Source organism: Camelus bactrianus, chromosome 15 (genome assembly GCF_048773025.1).
Source record: "Camelus bactrianus isolate YW-2024 breed Bactrian camel chromosome 15, ASM4877302v1, whole genome shotgun sequence".
Classification (NCBI taxonomy): domain Eukaryota; kingdom Metazoa; phylum Chordata; class Mammalia; order Artiodactyla; family Camelidae; genus Camelus; species Camelus bactrianus.
Window position 1 is genome coordinate 44,049,726 of NC_133553.1, and position 21,340 is coordinate 44,071,065.

Sequence of the window (21,340 nt, forward strand, 5' to 3'; positions counted from 1 at the left end):
TGGGCAAGGACACAGAGTAGGCCCTCAGCAAATACATTTAATGATGGATGAACTGGTAATGAAGAGCATTCACAAAATAAAATGAAAGATCAGAATACATGGTGAAGAAGAGAATACTATCATTGTGTGGAGGGGAGGCAAAATGAGCAGTCAGGAGTCTCAATGTTCGGGGTGAGCGAGGAAAATAAGATACAAAGGGAAAAGGTCAAAGGATGTGAGGATGAATGTATCTTTTGCAGCTGATATGACTAATGCAGCTTGTTTCAACTAGAAGATTATAAACAGATGGGTAAGGATCAAGGCCCAGAGGAGAGAGGAAAAAAACTGTGCCAAGCAGGGAAAGGTGACCAAAACATGTTGTCATTCATTTTCCTTGCCCTCATTTTAAGCCTACTATGATTCCTCTTTAGCCTAAATACTCTACTCCCTAATTCATATTTTCTGCCTAAAGAGAAAAAAAAATACATTTTTGATATTAAAATGTTCCTTAACGTGTAGGAGAAGATGACTTTATATTAGTTGCTTTTGGGGCTTGTTAGTCTCAAATCCTTCCATTCAGCATTCAAAATGCTTGAGCACCTCAGCTACAATTTCTAAGAAGATAATTAACACTAAGAAAATAAAAGCTCCTTAGGGAAAAATACTATTAAAATATTTTAAAATTTAAATATTGCTATATTTGTATTAATTTTCCCATTAGTATTCATTTTTTTCCCATAAGGCTTGGAAATGCAACACTTGGAGTAAATGCTGTTCTTTATTAAAGCCACCAAAGATTCACCATGGATGTTTTCTCCTGTTAAGCAGCAAACCATTTATTTTGTGAATTTCCTGGGTCACCCTTGACTCAAGTGGAAGCAAAGCTCTTTACGACAACTTCCAATCTACGAATCATAAAACTGTCACAATCTTCCCCTTGTTAGGTCCCACTGTCTACAGAGTGGACAGCATGACTTCTCTCTCCTCTCAACAAGAGCTGCTGATCAACACGGTAGATTTTGAAAAGTCCTCGAAACGGCAGACTGAACACCTGTATTCTTTTCTTGCTTTGCTACTAGGGAAAGCCTCCTGGACTCCTCCCCTTGTTTATAGGCCCTTGGTCCTTAGTGTATCTGCCATATAGTTAAGTGGTTTATAGACATTGTGTCAGGTTCACAAGCATGGGTTTTATCTCACTACCTAGCTCATAAGTTCTTCAAGGATGGAGACCTTTTTCTCTTCACTTTGCATCTTACCCAAGACCTCCTGCTAGCTAGGTCTACAATGGATGTTTAACAACTACTTGGTTAATCTGTTAACTGATTGGATTCTAAGTTTGAGAGTGAATAGCAGCAACAGGCAATGGATTATCATCATTGTCAGAAATTTCACCTAAGAATGAGGCTGTTTGCAGATCAAATCGCTTGTTCTAACATGACCTGAATTGGCCTGTTGAAGTAACAGATAACACTGAAGAAAAGCTGGTCCCTACAAGTTTTGTTTTTCTAGCTTGCTTTGTCAATGCATTCCATAAGAGGTGAACTCCTCATTCCTTTTGCTCAAACACATGTTTAGAAAATGGTCTTAAAGAGATCTGGCACCAGAGATGAAGTTGGCCAGGCCCCTCTCTAGGAACTGAGAGATGAAAATCGGTGATAGCTGACAGAGTATATTTTCATGCCAGAACTCTTTGCAGAAAAGCCACACAATGCAGAAAACATGATTTCATTCCACACTCTGAACCTCGACTACCCTTGGGTGGAATTCAGAAATTCAGAAGTCCATGAGCACAGCCCTCCAAATAAAGCACTAGCTAGGCAGGGCCATGGTAAAGACCAAGTAGGTAGCTGCCCAAACTGTGATTTCACCAGCATTAGGAAACAACCTTCTAATCTCTGCTTTTAGGTCCTCCCTTATGTAAGGCCTGAAATTCCACCGCCTAGATTCATCACTTCATTTCAAAATGTAGATCTCTATAATACAACAAGGAGCCCCAAGGAAGGTAATGACTAGGGTCATTGAGACATCTGTATGAAAGGAAGGAGTGGGCACAGATTTGACTTGTAGGCAAGGAGGAAAAAGAGCCCCGAGCAGAAGTGAACATCTGTACTTTGACAATCTTGCTCAAAGCCTGGCCTGGTGTCAGGGTCACACCAGTAAAACCAGAGGTCAGGGTGTCTAAATGGTCATGAGATGGCAGGTCCCTTCTTTTCCCCCAACCTTTGTTAGCCGATCAGGATGGTATAGGGAGACTCCTAACCTTTAATCTCATTCTCTAAGGCTCATGGAATTTACCAGTAACCACAGGAGGGGTGAGTTCTAATCTCCAGGCTGGCCAGGCAGGAGGAAGTGCTACATTAAAAGCATCAGCAAAGCCCTGTACTCAGGTGTTTCTACTCATAATGGGCCAAGATTGGAAACTCCTTTCCTCTCTCTACAGGCATCTCTGAAGAAGATCCCTCTGGAAGTCTGGACAACAAAGAGTTATCTATTTTAATCTCTCTTCAGAAAAGCATCTCTGATTTTTCTGAAAGACTCAGATGTTCCTCGTACTTGTTAGAAAACAATTGTGGCTTAGGCCAACAACTGAAATGGAGAAAAAAATACAGCAACCACAAAAAAAGATAACTGAATTAATAAGGAATGCTTTGCAGACATAACATCCCATAGGCCAGAAAAATGGTTTCAGAACTATCCAGAACAAAGTTATATAAGTTACTTAGAAGCTAAATTTAAATGGATTAACTGCTGGAGGGCACCATGTAGGAGCAGACCACCATGACCTGTGGGCCATGCCAAGAATGGAACCCCAACTGGGAGATGGAGGAACCCATGAATACAAATGTATAAATGTGTGTTGCAGGTTTAGAGGCAGGTTTACCATTTCACTGCACATTTACAATCTACAGCTCGGTTGTTCAACTATTCTGAAATAAGACATCTCAGAAAGATGCCTTGATGGTCATCTAGACCAACCTCAGATGCACTGCAGAAATCCTTTTAAAAATACACACAACATGTGATCAGTTTTCCTTGACAGCTTTCAATGCAATGACCAGCAGCTCAGGATTACGGACATCTGCTCATTCTTTTGAAGGAGAATGCTAACTTCCACAACATTCTTCTTTATATTAAAATCTGAAATCTATTTCCCACTTTCCCATTGGGAGCACAAGAGAGAAATTATGTGCCTTCTGCCATATGGCAGCTTCTCAGATATACAAAGACCATTATCGTGTTGCCTCTAACTGAATCTTTTCCAGTCTAACTATTTCCAGATGTTTAGCTTCCTCCTCATCTTGGTCTTCTCCTCTGGATAAATATTAGTTTATCAGTGACCCTCCTAAAATGGGAAGCCCACAGCAGAATAACATAACAGCAGAATGATGTGGGTTTCGTCTGACCAGCAGAGCTGAGGGGGACTGTAGCCTTCACAATTTGGAAGCAGCAACTATGTCATACTGCTTCCTCAGAGCTCATCAGGAAATCCCATTCCCCAAGATTCTTTCAGAAAAACTGCTATGAAGCCAATAGCTCTCATTGTGTACGTACAGGATTTTGACTTTTCTTTAAAAAGTCAGAACATGACACATATCTCTATTAAATGTTACCTTGCTAGCCTCAGCCCATCAATCCAGTCTTCCAAGGCTATTTTGAAATCATTTTTTGGGGGGAAGGGAGGGTATAGCTTAGTGGTAGAGCACATACTTACTAGCATGCATGAGGTCTGGGGTTTAATTCCCAGTTCCTCTATCAAAAAATAAATAAATATTACCTCCCACACCCTCAAAAGCCCCCCAAAACAAAGAAAAACATAATACTGAAATAATCTTTTTCAATTATGGACTATATCAGACAAATCAAATAAAAGAGTATAGCGAATAATATGACAACCATTTGCCCAAAACTCAGTTTAAGAAGACATCACAAATAAAACTGAAGTTTTATTATATGCTAGTATATGCTTCCTCAGTTTCATCCCCCTCCTTCCCCACTACACAGAAGTAATGGCCAGCATCCTGAATTTGTGTTTGTCACTCCCATGCTTAAAGACTATTTTAAATTTGAGTCCATTACCATTTATATTTATTTTACACAAACCTAATAAGCAGGCACTCTAGTCTGTCTTCATTTTAAGTAAGTAATTCAAATGTTGAATAAAGCAGCATTATCCTCATCTATCAGACTAGTAATCTCATCAAAACAATGAGCTGACTCAGGCATGACTAATTCCTAGGGAATCCTTACTAGCTCTCAGCAAATACAGCATGAAGCACTTGCAAGCAATATGTTGAACAACCCAGCCTAAAACCATCAATAGCAACACAACTGTTTAGTCACTGATGAAATATGCCTTTTTTCCCTCTCTTTTGAAATCTTTCTGCAAGCTTCTAGGATAGCATTCCCATTCCACATTTCCCTAAAATTACTGACTTGGCTCTAGGCTAACTTGCACCCTAGGCTGTAAGTTGTCTGGGTCCAGGGATTTGCCTTCATCCACAGGAGACAGGGGTCTTTTTCTATCACCTCACCTACATCTGGCTTGGGGGCCTGCCTTCCAGTTTACAGGCAAAGACAAAGCTGAAGCAGGAGTTCAAAAAAGTCTGCCCTTTCTCTATCAACATTACACTATCAATCCCTTCCGCTCACTAGAATTTTTCTTAACAAGCAAACTAAGGAGTTTTATCGGCTATTTTGTAGGCAGGATTATCCCCATTATACAGATTGACAGCCTGAAGCACTTAGGGGCCCTCCTTTTCATGCCACATTAATCTGGGAGGCTTTCCCCCACATGCTTTGGCTTGTTTATAATTCTATGACCTCCCCACCTCCTCCTCCTCTTATCAATCCAGGCTCCTCTCATTTGGCTCTAAAACCTGCATCAGGGCAGCTGTGAAGGGGGCCTCCAGAGCCTCTGACTGGACAGCAGTCAGGGGAGAGAGTTCAGAGTCCAGGAAACTCTCAGGTCACAGGCTCGTGAGGCCAGAGAGGACCTAGGTGATGTCCAATTCCTTAATTTGATAGAAAAGGGAATCGAGGGTCAGAGAGGTGAAGTTAAAATTAAAGCAAATGTCAGAGCTCATATTAGAACACAAGATTCCTCAAAGGCCAGGTGAAACACAAAACCCAGCTGAGCCTCCTTTCTACATAACCAGTAACCAGTGGGATATGAAATGTGGCTCCAATATTGTAGGACCAGGAGTCCCTTAAGTATGTCATAGGTGCACAGATCTGCTGAGACACAAAATGTCTCATTTCACAGTTAGTTTCATTTTTAGGTTCATCATTCAGACTCTGTGCCCAAACCTGGGCAAGGCAGAGAAAAGGACCAAAAGTAAAAAATAAACCCCCAAAATCTAGGGCTGCTTCTTCATGGAAAGAGATTAAGATTTATTTGGAGAGAAGAAGCATTGAGCATATAAATTACAATATGACACAGTAATGATGAATAGCAGGATGAGATGCTACAGCCATTCTGAGGGAGAGACGATTAGGAGCTGGGCTGCAGAGAGAGGGAGGAGGGCATGTCTTCCTTCCCAGCAGTGTCTCAACTGTCCTCTGTCTCATTTCTCTCTCTCTGATGCAAATCTTGCCTCCTACTTACCTACAAGGATTCTGGGAAGACAGAGCAGGTAGAAAGGTGCAGCCTTGGAGGACAGTTCCTGGTGTTAACAATCACAAATGAAGGTAGAGGCTAACTATTGCCTACTGCAAACCCCCAACTCTACACTATGGCAAATGAGGTCTTTCAACTTCATAACCTGGGTAAACAGTGAAGTGATAATCCTTGAATTACGCAACTTTCAAGGACAGAAAACAAGAGTCAATATCATTTCCCAATATCACAGGCTTAAAAGGCCTGACTCTTAGTTTCTGTACTCCCTACCCCTCCTACTGGTTCCATGGAATCAAAAGGTTCTATGAAATATTTTTGAAATACATAAAATATGTATTTTCCAACTTTTTTGATTTTTGACTAGATTTATAAGTATCTGCAACTAAAAAAGTTTCCACTGCATAGATCCCAGTGGGTGATTTCCACCGCCACGTGTCCAATTTAGATTGTATTTGGTATTTGTAGTTCAGAATTTTTCAGAGAAAAGAAAAGTAGATTTCACTGAAAATTTATCTAAAATGAACAATGATTAAAATGATTTGGGGGAAAACATAATGAAAATCATTTGCAATGAAAATAAGTCAAAAAAGGGGGAAGGGTGCAGAGATGCTTTTAAAGGCATCCAAGAGTGAATAAAAAGCAGCGGAGGGATTTCTTCTGCAGGCGTTGATCCAAGGCTGAGACCTCAGTTATCTGCAATAGAAGGCACCTTCTGTCTCAAGTGATACCCACACACACACAAGTGCCACATGGGTCCAGGGAGGGTAAAGAGCCTTGTTCAAGTGTCACAGCTCGTGAATAAGTGGCACAGCTCAGAAAGAACCAAGTCTCTTGAGTCCAGGGCCTTTGCTCTGTTCAGGACCCCATGCTCTGTCCCCTGAGTTTGGGGCATATGGTTTCCTACAGCTCTTCAATTCAAACTTGAACCCTGCTTGTGAAAGGGAATTCAAAGGTGCGTGTCCAGAGATATTTTGGGTCTAGAAATTCCCAGACAAGTAGGCACTAATGAACTGTATTCAGGGAGCTTGTCAGAGTCCCTTTTAAAAGCATGAGCCACTCTGCTCTGTGCTATTAGAACGGAAGGGTGAACGGCCTTAAATTGAAGGCACCATCTTTGCATGGTAAGGGGCTGTGTACCTGCATCCAGCACAGCATCAGAAACATAAAATACACTGGATTTAAAAAACAAAAAACAAAAACAAAACCTTGTAGACAAAATACCAGTATTAACATGATCATTTCCGTTTCAAGATGATGCAACAAATCATAGCTGCACACACACAATAACTTTAGAAAATCCAAATCAGAAACTTCTTAGATTAAGCCAACAAAGAAAGGCAACAGAGTTATAAGCTTATATTCCCAAATGTGGAATAAGGAACAAAAATACAAATAATACTTACAAACACCTCACAGAGGAAGGAAATGGCAGGCAGGTATATGTAAACCAAAGGGAAATAAAAAGCTATTGTGAGGGCTTTTCATCTTATTATTATTGAACATAATTCACTGAAGCACAGTCAGAGTAACCTTTGCGCTTTTCTCACTAGCTGAAAAATTTCTCTTTTGCTAAACTCAGAGTATCTAAGAGCCTGATTAGAGCTCTTCCAAGTACACAAATTAACATTAGTAATGCCACAGACATAAAATACTGCCCCTCCACTTGTGCCTACACCCATCTTTTCAGCTATTATCCCAAGTCAAAACAGCCCAATCTCTACCAGGACTGGAACCACAAATACTGCCTGGAAGGGCAGGTTTTACGATCAATCTTTCATTTTCTTCATGAATAATTTACTCAGAAGTAATTTAAATCAAATGTGTATAGTTTTACCAAATTCACTATTTAAAAAAAATCTGTTTGTAGTTCATCTCCCTAGTATGACTGTGAATATTTTAGGGCAGCACAACATTGACCCTGAAGTAGACTGTTGAAACCCAAAACTGATTTTTCTAACTCTAATTCTAGAATCCTTCCACTTTCTTTGTTTTCTGAGGGGGAGGTAATTAGGTTTTCTTCATTAATTTCTGCTTGGAGGAGGTACTGGGAATTGAACTCAGGACCTCCTGGGTGCTGAGCATGCACTCTACCACTTGAGCTATACCCTTCCGCCCTTCCACTTTCTTTTGAAGAAAGAAAAGCCAGCCTTCTTCCATACCTGACCACCGACCAACCCCACTATCCCAACCAGTGACCCCACAGATGTGAGCCTGAGAGAAAGGCTGCATCCAAACAAGACACCTACACCATTGCAAAAGCAAGGCAAGGAGCAGACCCCACCAGTTAGGGGGCATGCCTTCTCTGTCCTCAAAATAGCCTGCATTCATATCCACGGGCTGGGGATAGGCTCCTCATCGCTCCTAGCTGCACAAATTTCAGGGCCCATGGGCCTACCCAGCATAGCTAAAACTCCTGACTACACAAAAGGGACTTGGTTACATTGGTGTAAGGTAAAGAGTACACCCAACACTCTTGACAAGTCCTACAGTTTTGGGTTCATATCCCAGCTCTATAACTGACTCACTTTCTAAACCTCAGTTTCCCTCACAGGTAAACGGGGGTGATTACACGTCCTCTCAGAGTCACTGTAAGCAAAATGCCCAGTTCAGGGCCTGGCGAACAGTCGAGGCTCAACAGAGGTTGGTCTGCTTCTGACTGACTACTCTGCTCAGAATACTTTCTTGCTTGTTCGCTGCATTCCTGGGCAAAAGCTCCTTCTTATAAACCTCCTGAACAGCCTAACCAAACACCAAGTATCATTCTACTACTGCATAGTTTATTAAAATCATCTCTTTGTGAGTGTGTGGCTCTGATAATGTTTAATGTCCCAAATGTAATCTTGCTACTGAAAGTGTGATCAGCAGATCAACAGTATTAGCATTACCTGGAATTTTGTGTGAAATGCAGACTCTCAGGGCCCACCAGACCCACTGAGTCAGAATTTATGAGATACCCAAGTGATATGTTTATATCTTAAAGTTTGAGAAACACTGTCTATAATACATATGGACATTCAATAAATCAGAGCCTAAATGATACTCTAAGGAATCCGTTGTGGCACTTCTGCTGGTGGTGGCACTCAATGAATCTTTTTTTAAAATTTTATTTCATTTTATTTTTTTAAAATATATTTTTATTTAAGTTCAATGGATCTTTATTCAGGTAGAAAGCCACTACTGACCAAAGCATCTTCACTGGAAGGACAGGAGAACTGTACACTTATTTCTTTGTGTTTTCTGAGTTAAAAAAATATGATGCACTAAATACATATTTAGTATGTATTAAAGGCATACATATTTAAATATTTAAATATTTAAGGAAATATTTAAATCTATGTTAATAGAATCTTTGTATATGTAATAAGGGCTCTGAATATAATTAGTAATATGAGCATTCTGACTATATGTAAACTAATAAACACAGGAAGGATACTTTCAATGTAGTAATTTTTGGTTCCTAGGAGGCAACACCTAAGACTGATTAGTAATTAGCTTCCACAAACTCAATGTTCTCAACACAGGATGATGAAGTTCTAAAGCATGTCTTTGTTTATAATGTACACTGTGACTTTGTTTATAATGTACGTGTGCCATCCCCCTACCCCATCAACTTTCTGAAATACTTTTGAGTTCTTTTCAGTTATATGTGAAAGTACAATTTTTAAGTGCTCCTGAAAGTAAAATTTATGACCCAAATTCCTAAAATGAATCACCAAATGCTGGATACGAGAGGCTGGTAACCCTGTGTATCAGGAAACAGAAACCAATCTGAGTGAGTCATCTCTGTGATCGTAGATAACACAGCCACAGCCAGGGCTGGGCGCAAACAAATGGCTACAGCAATCACACACCGGAATCTCGTGTTTAATGGTTTCTCACATTAAAATGCATCAGTCAGCGCTGTGAAATCAGGAAGTGGAACCAAGGACACCACATAAATAACAAGTACACTCATTTGAGTTGGGTATATTTTATCCTTCGGCTGTAAGTCTATTTCAACTTGTAATAGATATACATAAAAATGAAGGTGTTGTTTTGTCAAGAGGTAAGCAAAAAGGTAAAGGCTAATATGACAGGGCTTCTAAGCTATTTCATAAGAAAACTTCAATATTTTTTAGGGTTTATTTATTGAGGCCTTTGATCCAAAATGAAAAAAGGGATCAGAAGCTGGTGAATGCCTCAAAAAAAAAAAAAAAAAAAAAGTAACAAGGGAAGTGGTAACAGGCTGTAGAAGCAGAAAAGTCTGTTACCATTTGATTCCATGCATAATCTTTGTGCATGGCTTTTTTTCAGGTACTCCAAGCTTGAAAGAGAAGATGAGTGGGAAGTGAACTCGTGCTACACAGCATTGCCATCTAGATGCCACCTCTTGAAACCACTTGCAAACTCCTCCGGAGTGAAGAGCCACTTGAACCCCTGGACAGGGAATGTATGCCAGGACCAAGCCTGCCCCATGTTGACCGGGCTCAACACAGGGATAATGCACACACCCAGGTTATGTTCATTAAAAGGGGGTATCTCCTATCAACACCACATGTCCACTGGCAGGCAGGGCTTCCAGGAAACAGTACTCACACGGTAGATATCAATGCCTACACTCACAATCTGAAACACTGGAGACCAGCTGGGGGCAATGGCAATAACCCCAGAGCCCTGCATTCACAAGACCCCTCCCAAAGTTAAAAAGAAATATATAATTTCTGAAATAAGAACAGGATTATATATCCCCATGAGGCCCTCTGCCCACCCCCATCATTTCCCTGAGGCACACACTACCTCATGATGAAGGGGATGAAAGGGGACATGCTGAGAGCAGAGCAGGTGCCATCCATCGGGGAAGGGTAGAGTCTCCCCAACACCAAGAGTAAGAGAAACATGCTGGGATGGCAGTTCAGTTCTCCGGTATCACTGGAAAAAAATTATTGTACGGAAAGGATTTAAAACTTAAAAGGTGAGGCACTATCTTCAAACACTTTTCTCATTAAATAATTTATGTATATAAAGTGAGACCCTATGACAGGGATAATTTTCCTTTTTTCATTTTTCTCCTCCATCCACTTCATATTTTCTTAATGTGCAAATAAGGAAGGACTACTGGTAATGCTGTGGATCAGGCTTCTGCACGTGATTGTCTTCTCAAAGCTAATTCTTTGATAATTTAAGGCTGCTATTTTGATTTGAGCTGTTCAGACAGTAGAGAGGTGCCTGTTCCAAGAACGAAATGTGAAACTTTCAACATCCAAATGTACTTAAGAAAGCATGAACAGTCACTTGTGAGCGCCAGAAAAGCCTGTCTGCACAAATTACTAATATGATGAAATCTACCATAAACAGAAGTAAAATTCACTGATGTGATTTTTATTTCCCTATTACAGGCAATTGGTATAAATTCATACCAAGTGCAAAAATTGCTAAAAGAATAAAATGGCCCATGTTCTAAGATGTCCATACTAAAAATGCCACTACCAGCCACAGAATGTGATTGAAAGGACAATGGTGAACTTTGCACTGATCAGACTAGAAGCCCTCTTAATTGCTTTATTCTGTGTGTCCAGGGTCACTGGCCATCTTTGCTCAATTAGAACAGTACCATTTCTGATGATACATGACCAGATTAGTCAACTGCAATAGGCCAGTAACCAAAAAATGAGAGGTGTGCATTAAAACAATTCAGTATGTAAACACACAGATTTTTAAATATAAGGATTCTTAGAAGGAATTACCATGTGCTTCTATAAAGCTAATTCCTGTAAAACACTGAAAACTTTAAATCCAGGATTTTTAAAATGTAAAATATAATACAAAAAATGAATTTTATACAACTTTTCAGGTACAAATATACTACAGACTTAGGCAACATGATATAATAAAGCAGCACTTAAAAAATCCATCTATGTTATAGGGAAGGAGTTGATTAAAAACTGATGTCTGGAGGGAAAAATCTCAAAGTAATTCACATCCTTGATTTCACTTTGCCCTGGCCTATTGCCTTCTTACCTGTCCACAGTATTGGCTACCATTTCCAACTGTTTCAGAAGAAAGGGATAGAGTTCCGGGAAACGAGAGAAAAATTCACTCCCTGTCATTCTGTGGAGGGAGAATAAAAGATAAATTACTATCATTTATTTCCTCTGATTTAATAATAAAGCCTATATTTTTTAAAGAAAGGTAACTAAAGCCATTTGTTTGAATATTTAATGAAATAAAGAACAAAACCTATATCTGAAGAATTTAACAATCAGTAGAAATAATACATTTAATTTGGATTTTGGAAATGCTCTTAATGCATAGAATTTTATCTAAAATTTAAGATTATATATATTTAAAAATATTTAATATTAAATTCTAACAGGGAGAAAGATGCAATCTGTGAAAATGTCACAATTGATTTGGACTATGGATATAATCACCACCTGCTTGACTGAGACTGATTCAACTTTAGTAATAAGGTCAAGTGTAGAACAAGGTTTCTCAAAGTCGGTACCAGGGACACTCTGGAGGAGATAATTCTTTGTTGCAGGGGGCTGTCCTCTGCACCACTGACTGTTTAGCAGCCTCCAGAGCTTCTCCCTGCCTAGATGCTAGCAGCACAGCACTCCCTCCCCCTACCAGCTGATAATCAAAGATGTCTCTGGACATCATCAAATGTACCCTGAGAGGAAAAAAGGTCCCCAGTTGAGACCTACTGGCCTGAAGTGTGGTTATCAAAAGAAGACTTGGTGTGTGGGGTTCTGGAGCACCAATCTATGAGGATTACTTTTTCCATCTTTATAAATACTAGCCCCAGAACTCTAACAAGATCCTGAAAATAGTTCCTCCAACTGTGCAACTGACAAAAAAAGCTCAAGCTAAATATAACATTTGGTTAGTCTGTCTCCAAAACTATTAAAGAACTACTCTGAAGGGGTGACATAAATACTCCCTAACTTGTCCCCTCCTATCAACTCTAGATGTATGCTCCTATTAATGAAGACCCAAAATAGCGTGTTTTTAAAATTGAGGTATATTTTACACATAGTGAAATGCTCAAATCTAAGTGTAGCATTCGATCAATGTTCACAAATGCATTCACTCATGTAATCCACCCCTGTGAAGCCTTAGAAAATTTCCATCCTCCCAGAAAGTTCCCTCGGGCCCCTTTCCCAGTCAACTCCAAATCCCCAAAGCAACCATGATTTGATTTCTATCACCACAATTTGGTTTTGTCCATTCTAGAATTTCATATAAATGTAATAATACATTAAATAATTTTTTGTGTCTGGATTTTTTCACTCAGCATAAAGTTTATGAGATTCATCCATGTTATTCAATGTATCAACAGTTTCTCTTTGCTGTTTTGTGTTCCACTGTATGAATATGCAAGTTTGTTTATCTATTCTCCTCTTGACAGACATGAACTGTTTCCATTTGTTGGCTATCATGAATAAAGCTGCTATGAACATTCTTGTACAAGGATTTTTTGTGAACATATGTTTTAATTTCTCTTAGATAAATATCTGAGAATAAAACTGAAGCATGTTTAACATTTTAGGAAACTGACTTTTCCAAAATAATTACAGTATTTTACACTCCCAGAAATAATAATAAGTAAGCATTTTAGTGGCTCCATACCCTTTCTGACATTTGCTGTTGTCTTCTTTTCCACTTTAGGCATGCTAGTAGGTATGCAGTGCTATCTCTTGGCAATTTTTACCTGCATGTCCTTGAGACTAATGATGTTAAACACTTTTCATGTGCTTTGGTCATTGGTATGGCCTTTTGTAAAGTATCTATTCAAGATTTTTAAATTAAGTTGCTTGTTGGGCTCCTTTGTCATATATAGGCATTGCATGTACTTTCTCCTAGCCTGTGGCTTCTCAATTTATTTTCTTAGTAATGTCCTTTGATGAGCAGAAATTTTTAATTTTTAATGAAGTCCAATAATTTGATCAATTTCTTTCTTTTATGATTCATACTTGCTACAGAAGAAGATGTTGCCTATCCCAACATCACAAAAATATTTTGTTTTCTTCCAGAATTTTTATAGCTTTACCTTTTAAGTTGATGTCTATGACCCATATCAAATTAATTTTTATGTATAGTATGAGGTGGAGATCAAGGTTCTTTTTTCTACATTGGCATATCATATTTTTAATACAGAGATGTCATAAGAAAAGATAAATGCCTTAAAATCTAAATGATGTACCATGTTCATGGATGAGAGGATTCAATATAAAGACAAAATTATCCACAAATTCAATATAATTCCAATAAAAATAGTAATTGTGTCTGGGTATATATCTGGACAACCAAATTCTAAAATGTATACAGGAGTATCAAGTGCCAAGAGTAGCAAAGATAACCTTGAAGAACAACAAGTCTGGAGGACTCACCCAATTAGGTATACAGAAATAGTACAAAACTTTAATAATTAGGACACTGTGGTGACAAGAAGGCCAATGAAACAGAGCACAGCAGTGCACACAAATATAACTGAAAACCTGGTTTATGAAAGAGCTGGTATTGCAGATTATAGTACTATGAAGATCACAGGTGTTATGATAACTAATTATCCACAGAGATAAAATTAAAACAGGATGCCAGCCTCCCACAATACACAAAATTAAATTCCACTGAATTCAAGACTTAGAAGTAAAAAATAAAACTGCAAAATTCTTTGAATGACTATAGAGAACAGAATTTATTGAACAAGACCCAAAAGCATCACCTAGTAGGAAAAATAGATATATTCAACTATATCAGTTAATTAAAAAAAAAAAAAACTCAATATACCAAAAATAAAGCACAAAGAAAAATACAAAATAATATACACACAACATATTTTTGGTTAAGAAGGAGTATGAAATGTTATAGAATAGAAGAGATTTAAGAGACTAAGAGACTTAAAAGACTTATGAGACTAAAAAAAAACCAAAAAACTAAATGCAAGGTGTGGACCTTGTTTGGACCTTGATCCTAACAAACCAACTATAAAAAAAAATAAAAAAAAAATAAAAACTAATTATAAAAAGACATTTCTAAGACAATTAGAAAAGTTTGAATATTAAGGAATTATTCACTTTGTTAGATATGATAATAGTATAGTGGTATTTCCTTTTGGGGAGGGCAAGAAATGGATAAAATAAGATTGGCAAAACATTGATAACTGTTGAAGCTGAGTGATGGAAAAACAGAGGTTAGTTAAACTAGTCTCTTCACTTTTACACATTTAAAATTCCCACAATAAAAATATTTTAAATTAAAAGTAAAATTTTTATTTGACAAGCCACAAATGGGGAGAAAATTTGTACTATACTCATATAACTGAGATTATATAATTAGTATTCTGAAAATATGAAGAACTCCAGTGAATCAGTAAGTATAAGACAACTCAATATAAAAATGGACAAAACCTATCAAAATACAATTCTCAGAAGATAAATGCTTGTGGCCAATAAACTTAAGATGTTCAGCAACACTGAGAGATCACTTTATATCCTCAAACTGGCAAAGATTAAAAAGTCCAACAATACTACATATTGGAATTCTCAGACACTTGATGGAAATGAAAATTACTGCAACAATTTTGAGAAATAATTTGGCGTTTTCTTGAAAGCCATAGATGTTTTTACCCAGTGACTCAGAAACACTCTTCCTTGGTAAATGGCCTAATAAAATCTTGGACACGGGCATCAGGAAGCTTGTACAAGCATATGTATAGCAGCCATATTCCATCAACAAGAGGGTGAACAAACTGTAGGACACTCACACTATGGAGTAATGTATAGCAGTAAATCTGAACAGACTACAGACACACGCAACAACACAGATGAATCTCAGGAACTCAATGTTAAGTGAAAAAGACAAGTTACAGAAAGTATATGCAATATAATCCTTCTACGTAAAGTTTACAGCAAAGCACCACTAAATAATACATTGCTTAGGGGAACAAATTTATGTGATTTAAAAAATGAAAAAGCAAATGAAAAAATAAAAACAAAATTGATGAAAGTAATCAATTCTCTTCAAGGGGAACAGAAAGAAAATGGGATTAGAGAGGAACACATAAAAGGCTTCAAAAGTAATGTTTGGAGGGGAGCGTATAGCTCAGTGGTAGAGTACGTGCTTAGCATGCACAAGGTCCTCGGTTCAATCCCCAATACCTCCATTATAAATAAATAAATAAAAACCTAATTATTCCCCCACCAAAAACCAAAATAAAAACTTAAAATCAAATTTTACAAAAAAGTTCTTACTCCACCCCAAATTACAGATTTATTGAACATGTATTGGATGCTTTATGTAAAATACACTCATATCCTTTACTTATTAAATATTTTTATGGAAAAAATTAATAAACATTAAAAGAAACACAGTAGACTGCCCAGTGCCTCTCCTCACAGAAAATTATGCGAAAATATCTTAGCTTTTGCTTTTAAAAAATTCAGTGTATTCAAATACATATTTTATAGTTTGGTTTTTTCCTCTTAACAAATATGCATTATATATATTGCTGTGCACCTTGCTTTTCTTTTTCATCTAAAACTGTATCTGTGAAATCACTCAATATCAGGTACAATGACCTATTTCTTTCCATTTAATGGCTGCAGAATAATCCATTGTTTAGTTGAGTGTAGCTGATTTAATTCATAATGGTAAGGGCTTTTGGTTGTTACCAGTCTCTTGCTCTAATAAAGGATGACATGTATGAATTTCTTTGTTAATAAATTGCAAACCTGGGTTTTGCAGGGTCAATGTTTTACTGAGGGGGAAGACAAAACCATTCCACTACAGGCTATGTTACATTCTTTACCACCTCCAAGCAAAACTGGTCAAGAATATCAGTTTCCATCTTTAGTGGCGTCACTTAAAGGTAAAAGTGCATGAGCTCAGTACTGGGATCCCTAAGTACACTTGCCCACACAGAATGCCTCCATCTACACAACAAAGCCTGATGGTTATGTCTTCTGGAGGAATTAGTCATTGACTTCCAGGGGAGTAAGGCATTCCTTAATGGCCTGATACTTCTTAGTGGAGTAACAAAGACAAGCATTCTCACTTAAGCAGACCACAGGCTTGTTATCACCATCATCTAGAAACTGTCTTGATAAATAATTGGCTCTGCTGACCACAATACTGCCAGAGAAATGGGCTGAGGAGCTACTATTCTAAAATTAAAGTCATTGCTTTAATTGAATTATAGCTAATTACTTCAAACAGCAAATTACCTCATTCAGTTACCTTAGCAAACATTTACCAACCAGTCTATCTTGGAGGATATTTGAAGACGGTACATTATTCAAAGTTAAATACGTGGTGAATGATTTAACTAATTGTTTTGTTCTTAGCAGCTTGGGAGGTTTTGACTACATCTTTAAAAAATATTCTGTTAAGATGACTGTGTCCATGCTTGATGGCGTAGGACTTTGAAGTATCAACTGTGCATCTGACAGTGTTTAAGAAAAACCAAAATTATTCTTTAAGGAAAATTTTGACCTTGCTCAGGTACGCTAAGACACAGGAGGTGCCTTTCTATTCTAGCATTCTTAGGCTCCACAATACTGTTAAGAAAATGGTGACCCCATTTCTGGTTCAGCTCACCTAAAGGCCAGGACTGCAAACACAGAAGAGTTGAGCTCCATGTACTTGCCTGATAGCATTATTTCAACCCTGCATCAGCCAAGGGCTACTAAAGACCTGGCTAGATGTTTATGGAGTGCTGCCTGAAAGATATGCAATTTTAACAACTCTTGCATATTACAAAACAGAGCCTCAAGAGGTAAGGCATAGAAGGGTATCAGAATTATCTAAGAGGCTTATTATTGAAACTTTACTCAGTTACCCAGAAGGTCTACAGCATCTTGAATGCAGAACTTTGGCTGCTAATATATATTAATTCCAGCCTTCAACTAACCAATGACTACATTTTATGTTTATACTGAGTGGAGGACCACCATGTACAATAGTGCTTCCAAGTGGAGGCAGTTTATAGGGGCTGCTGGTATAGGTCTGTAATCTAGACTTATTTTGAAAGACCAAGGTCATGGAACCATGTCAGTTCAAGTTTGAATCTCCTTCCATGAATCCTAGAACATGTAAGTTTTGTATAAGTTTTTTTTTCAATTGATTAGGACATGTAAGTTTCACCTCTCACTTGCTACTTAAAATTCTGATCATATTTTCTCAAGAGAATAGCAAATTAAAAAAAAATTATATACTTCATGTTGAGCACTGTGTTAGGTCCTCTGGGAGATACTAACAATAGGAGACAGCCACTGCTCTTGGAGCTTAAAATCTGATCAGGAAGACAAGCCATGTTCATCGACTGTAATTAAAAGTATAAGGCAAATCAGTGTAAGGGTCAAATAAATGATGCTTACAGTAAGAGTACAGAGTTGCAAAAGACATCACTGGGAGCTGGAGAGGTAGGGAAAGTTTTGTGGGAAACATGGAAACCAAGGTGAGTCTTGAAAAACTGGTAAGAAAAAGGAGAGAAGACATCATGGAGGAGGTACAGGAACCAAGTGCACAGACAAGTTGGCTGGATGATAAGAGGACTTCATGATAAGAGAAAACAGAAAACACAGGATATTTACAATTTCTTAGAAATTTGAATGCCAGGTTAAACAGATTCACCTGTGTCTTACAGGCTTTGAAAGTTTCTGAACAGGAGAGAGATGTGACAAGAGCAGGCTAGACTAGAGAGAGCAGAAATGTGGTGACCCCATGGACATTCACTAAATGTGTACTTTTTCCTCTCAAGTAGAGCATTAATATCTATAGGCATCTATATACTTCCCTGCATATCTCTTGATACGCAGCACAGTACTTTGTAAATGTTGGTTGACTGGTAAATATTTAGGTAATGAATGAATAAATAATATTAGCCAGAGAAGAAAAAAACTCTAATATAGTTGACTTCAAACCTATGCCTTATGCCTTTTTTCTTCTTTCAGTGATTGGTACCCACACAACTGACACCTAACTACTCACTCAGCTTCCCAAGTCAGAAACTCCCAATGCACACAATCAACAGGCAAATCTTGCTGCTTCTACCTCCAGAGTATCTGTTGATCTTTTTCTCACCATCCCCACAACTTACATCCCAAGTTTGACTGCTATTATTTCTTGCCTAGATACTGTGTCAGCCTCTCGCCTGATCTCTTTGCCTCACATCTTCCCCCTCTGTAACTGTTTTGATAAGAATTCTCTCTTCCAAATACAAATCAAATCACGTAACATTGTGAGATTAATAGCTCCCTACTGATTTTTGGATAAATTCTTCAGCATGATTTACAAAGTTCTGCCTAATCTGACTCCCTTGGCCAGCTATCTATCACCTCTCCACCTTCAAACCTAGCCATGCAGAACTTCTTTTGGTTCTATCAACATGCCTTTCTAGTCTCCAGAGGTTGGCAAATAACACTTTCTGCTAGGAACACTTCTCCCCTCACCCAATCCAGACTAACCCCAAACAATTGTTCAATTTGGGACTTAGGCCAACTTCTTCCAGGTCACCTTCTCTGATGTCTCAAGTGTGGGTTAGGTGTCTGACGTTGGTATCGTACTATAACCCACAATCTCCCCATCAGAGCACTGACAGCATGACATACATGGAACTTCTATTTACTTCCTTACTTCTCCCCACAGATTACACATTCTGCATGGACAGAGACTATATCTCTCTTACTTCTCCATATTATCTCTGGTGCTAAGTATGATGCTCAGTTCATAGCTGGTGCTGAATAAATACCTCTGAGTGAAAGAAGCAAAACAAAAGGACAGAGTCCTTGACAAAGTCAAGGAGAAAAAGGAATTATGACTAAGATGGTAACAAGTGAATAATTTCTTAAAGTGCATCATTAGCTATATCTAAGGACCTTCAGAATCATCATTTGAATTAATAAGCTGAGTATCCTGTCAGGGCGTGAAATGTTCTTAAACACAAATATATAAAACTTGTCTCCCTGGTTTGCAAACAGTTCGATTCCAGTTCAACCAATAAAGCCAACAGGCTGATATGTTACCTCCCCAGCTATGGCAAGCCCTGGGGGAAAATTCTCCAGTGACAGGCATTTCAAACCTGTTTATCTGTGTGGCCAAAAACTAGCCCAACAACTTTACAGGAAACAAGAGAAGTGATAAAAAGGAAAAACTGAACCTCTGAAACTTCAAGCTCCTAGGAAGACAAAGGAGATCAGCAAAAACTGTGAATGGGATCTAACAGACAGACATAGGAGAAAGCAAAGAAGCCAGGAGAGAGGGTGAGAATAAACAGCTTGAACATTGGGACTGTTAGACTACACCAAAGGTGAGTTATTCCCTATTCCATCAGGTAAGAATTATGCAGGCATAACTAATGAGAGGTCCCTGGAGGAACAGAAGTTGCTTGAAGAAACTAGGTTGTGTTGTACCAAGAATAAGATGCTAGGGTGGGGAAGGGTAGAGCTCAGTAGCAGAGCACATGCTTAGCATGCACAAGGTCCTGGGTTCAATCCCTAGTACCTCCACTTTAAAAAAAGATTTTTCATCAAAAAAAAAAAAAAAAAAAAGAATAAGGTGCCCGAAGCACAGAGTGGCTGTGATCTCCACCAAGGCACTCCACTGCCTGACATGTGTGCTCAGTGCTAGACACCCCCACAGCCCAGCCAGGGCCAAGAGCAAAGTAGGCTCGCAAGAAAAATGCCTGGCACCATTTTGTTTTATTTTAAGAGCTATTTAAAAATTATTTTAGCATTTCTTATTTATTGAAAAAAATAGATAATAAAGAACGCTGTAAAGAAAAATCTAAAAATCACAAACAGTATCAAAGATAGCTGCTAGTCTGTGTTGATGTCTATCCACACCTTTCTCCTCCTTATATATTGTTCTATAATCTACTTTTTACACTTAACGATATATTAAGAACACTGTTCCATATCAATCTGACCCCGCTTTCACATGGTAGCCTCTGGGCACTTTCTCTGTGCACCTCCTATGTTTGAACATTGGTCTGGGGAACTAATCCAGACACCAGCCCAGAACAGCCCATGCTCGTCTTGGCTGAGCCACGTGTGGAAAGCAGTCCCACTCTAGCCACACTCAGCACTGCCCTTTTGTCTGCACATTCCACATCTAATCTTAGTAATGCTGAGAGTCTAGTTTTTGAGAGCATCTGAGCTTTGGTCATTGTAGTGGTCTAGGAATCCACCCTGCCCCTCTAACCACTCAGAGAATCCTTCTCTTAAATCAAGCTTCTATGTCTCTTAGAGATCTGCATCCTGAGAAAAGCTGGAATGCCTGAAGCACATGCTTCTGAGTTTAACAAAAGTGTCAGATGAAAACTATCATGCAAAGAAAAGAAGCATTTGGGGAAATGTGTTAAAAGTAAAAATAAGGTATCTCCACCCCCCTCTTCAATTCCTACACACATACTTCCTTATCATTCTCCATCATCTCAGAAACAGAGATCAACAGAGCAATGTACAAAGGTATGAAAAGACAGAGCTAGCAAAGGCAAGCAAAAACGTGCAGGAGTAAGGAAGTGCATAGTAAACAAGCAGAGCTTGTGCCTGGCTTGAAAAAACCAGAACTTATTCACAGGCCATGGAGAAAACACCATAAAACTGATCATTAGAGGAAAATAAATGATGAAGGCAAAAGCCTGGAGGTTTTCAAATGGGAACCCAATAAACTATTAAAATTTAGCTACTCCCCAGATTCTGGCCTATAAAACCACCACAGAGGAGAGAAATCAGTTAAGGGCCTACGTCTCCTTGCCATGTT

The 21,340-nt window shown here is 38.4% G+C and overlaps 1 protein-coding gene across 3 annotated transcripts in view; it reads right to left on the minus strand.

Moving 5' to 3' along the window:
- THADA (THADA armadillo repeat containing) overlaps window positions 1–21,340 on the minus strand; it is a 286,797-nt gene that overhangs the window by 157,280 nt on the left and 108,177 nt on the right. For 2 of the 3 annotated variants that reach the window (XM_074378785.1, XM_010967713.3), the window contains exons 27-28: window positions 11,594–11,683; window positions 10,373–10,504 (exon numbers count right to left, since the gene is read on the minus strand). The exons of the other annotated variant lie outside the window; for it this stretch is intronic. In XM_074378785.1, the coding sequence (XP_074234886.1) occupies window positions 10,373–10,504; window positions 11,594–11,683 (222 nt within the window). The remainder of the gene's footprint in view (window positions 1–10,372; window positions 10,505–11,593; window positions 11,684–21,340) is intronic. 3 annotated transcript variants of the gene reach the window in all.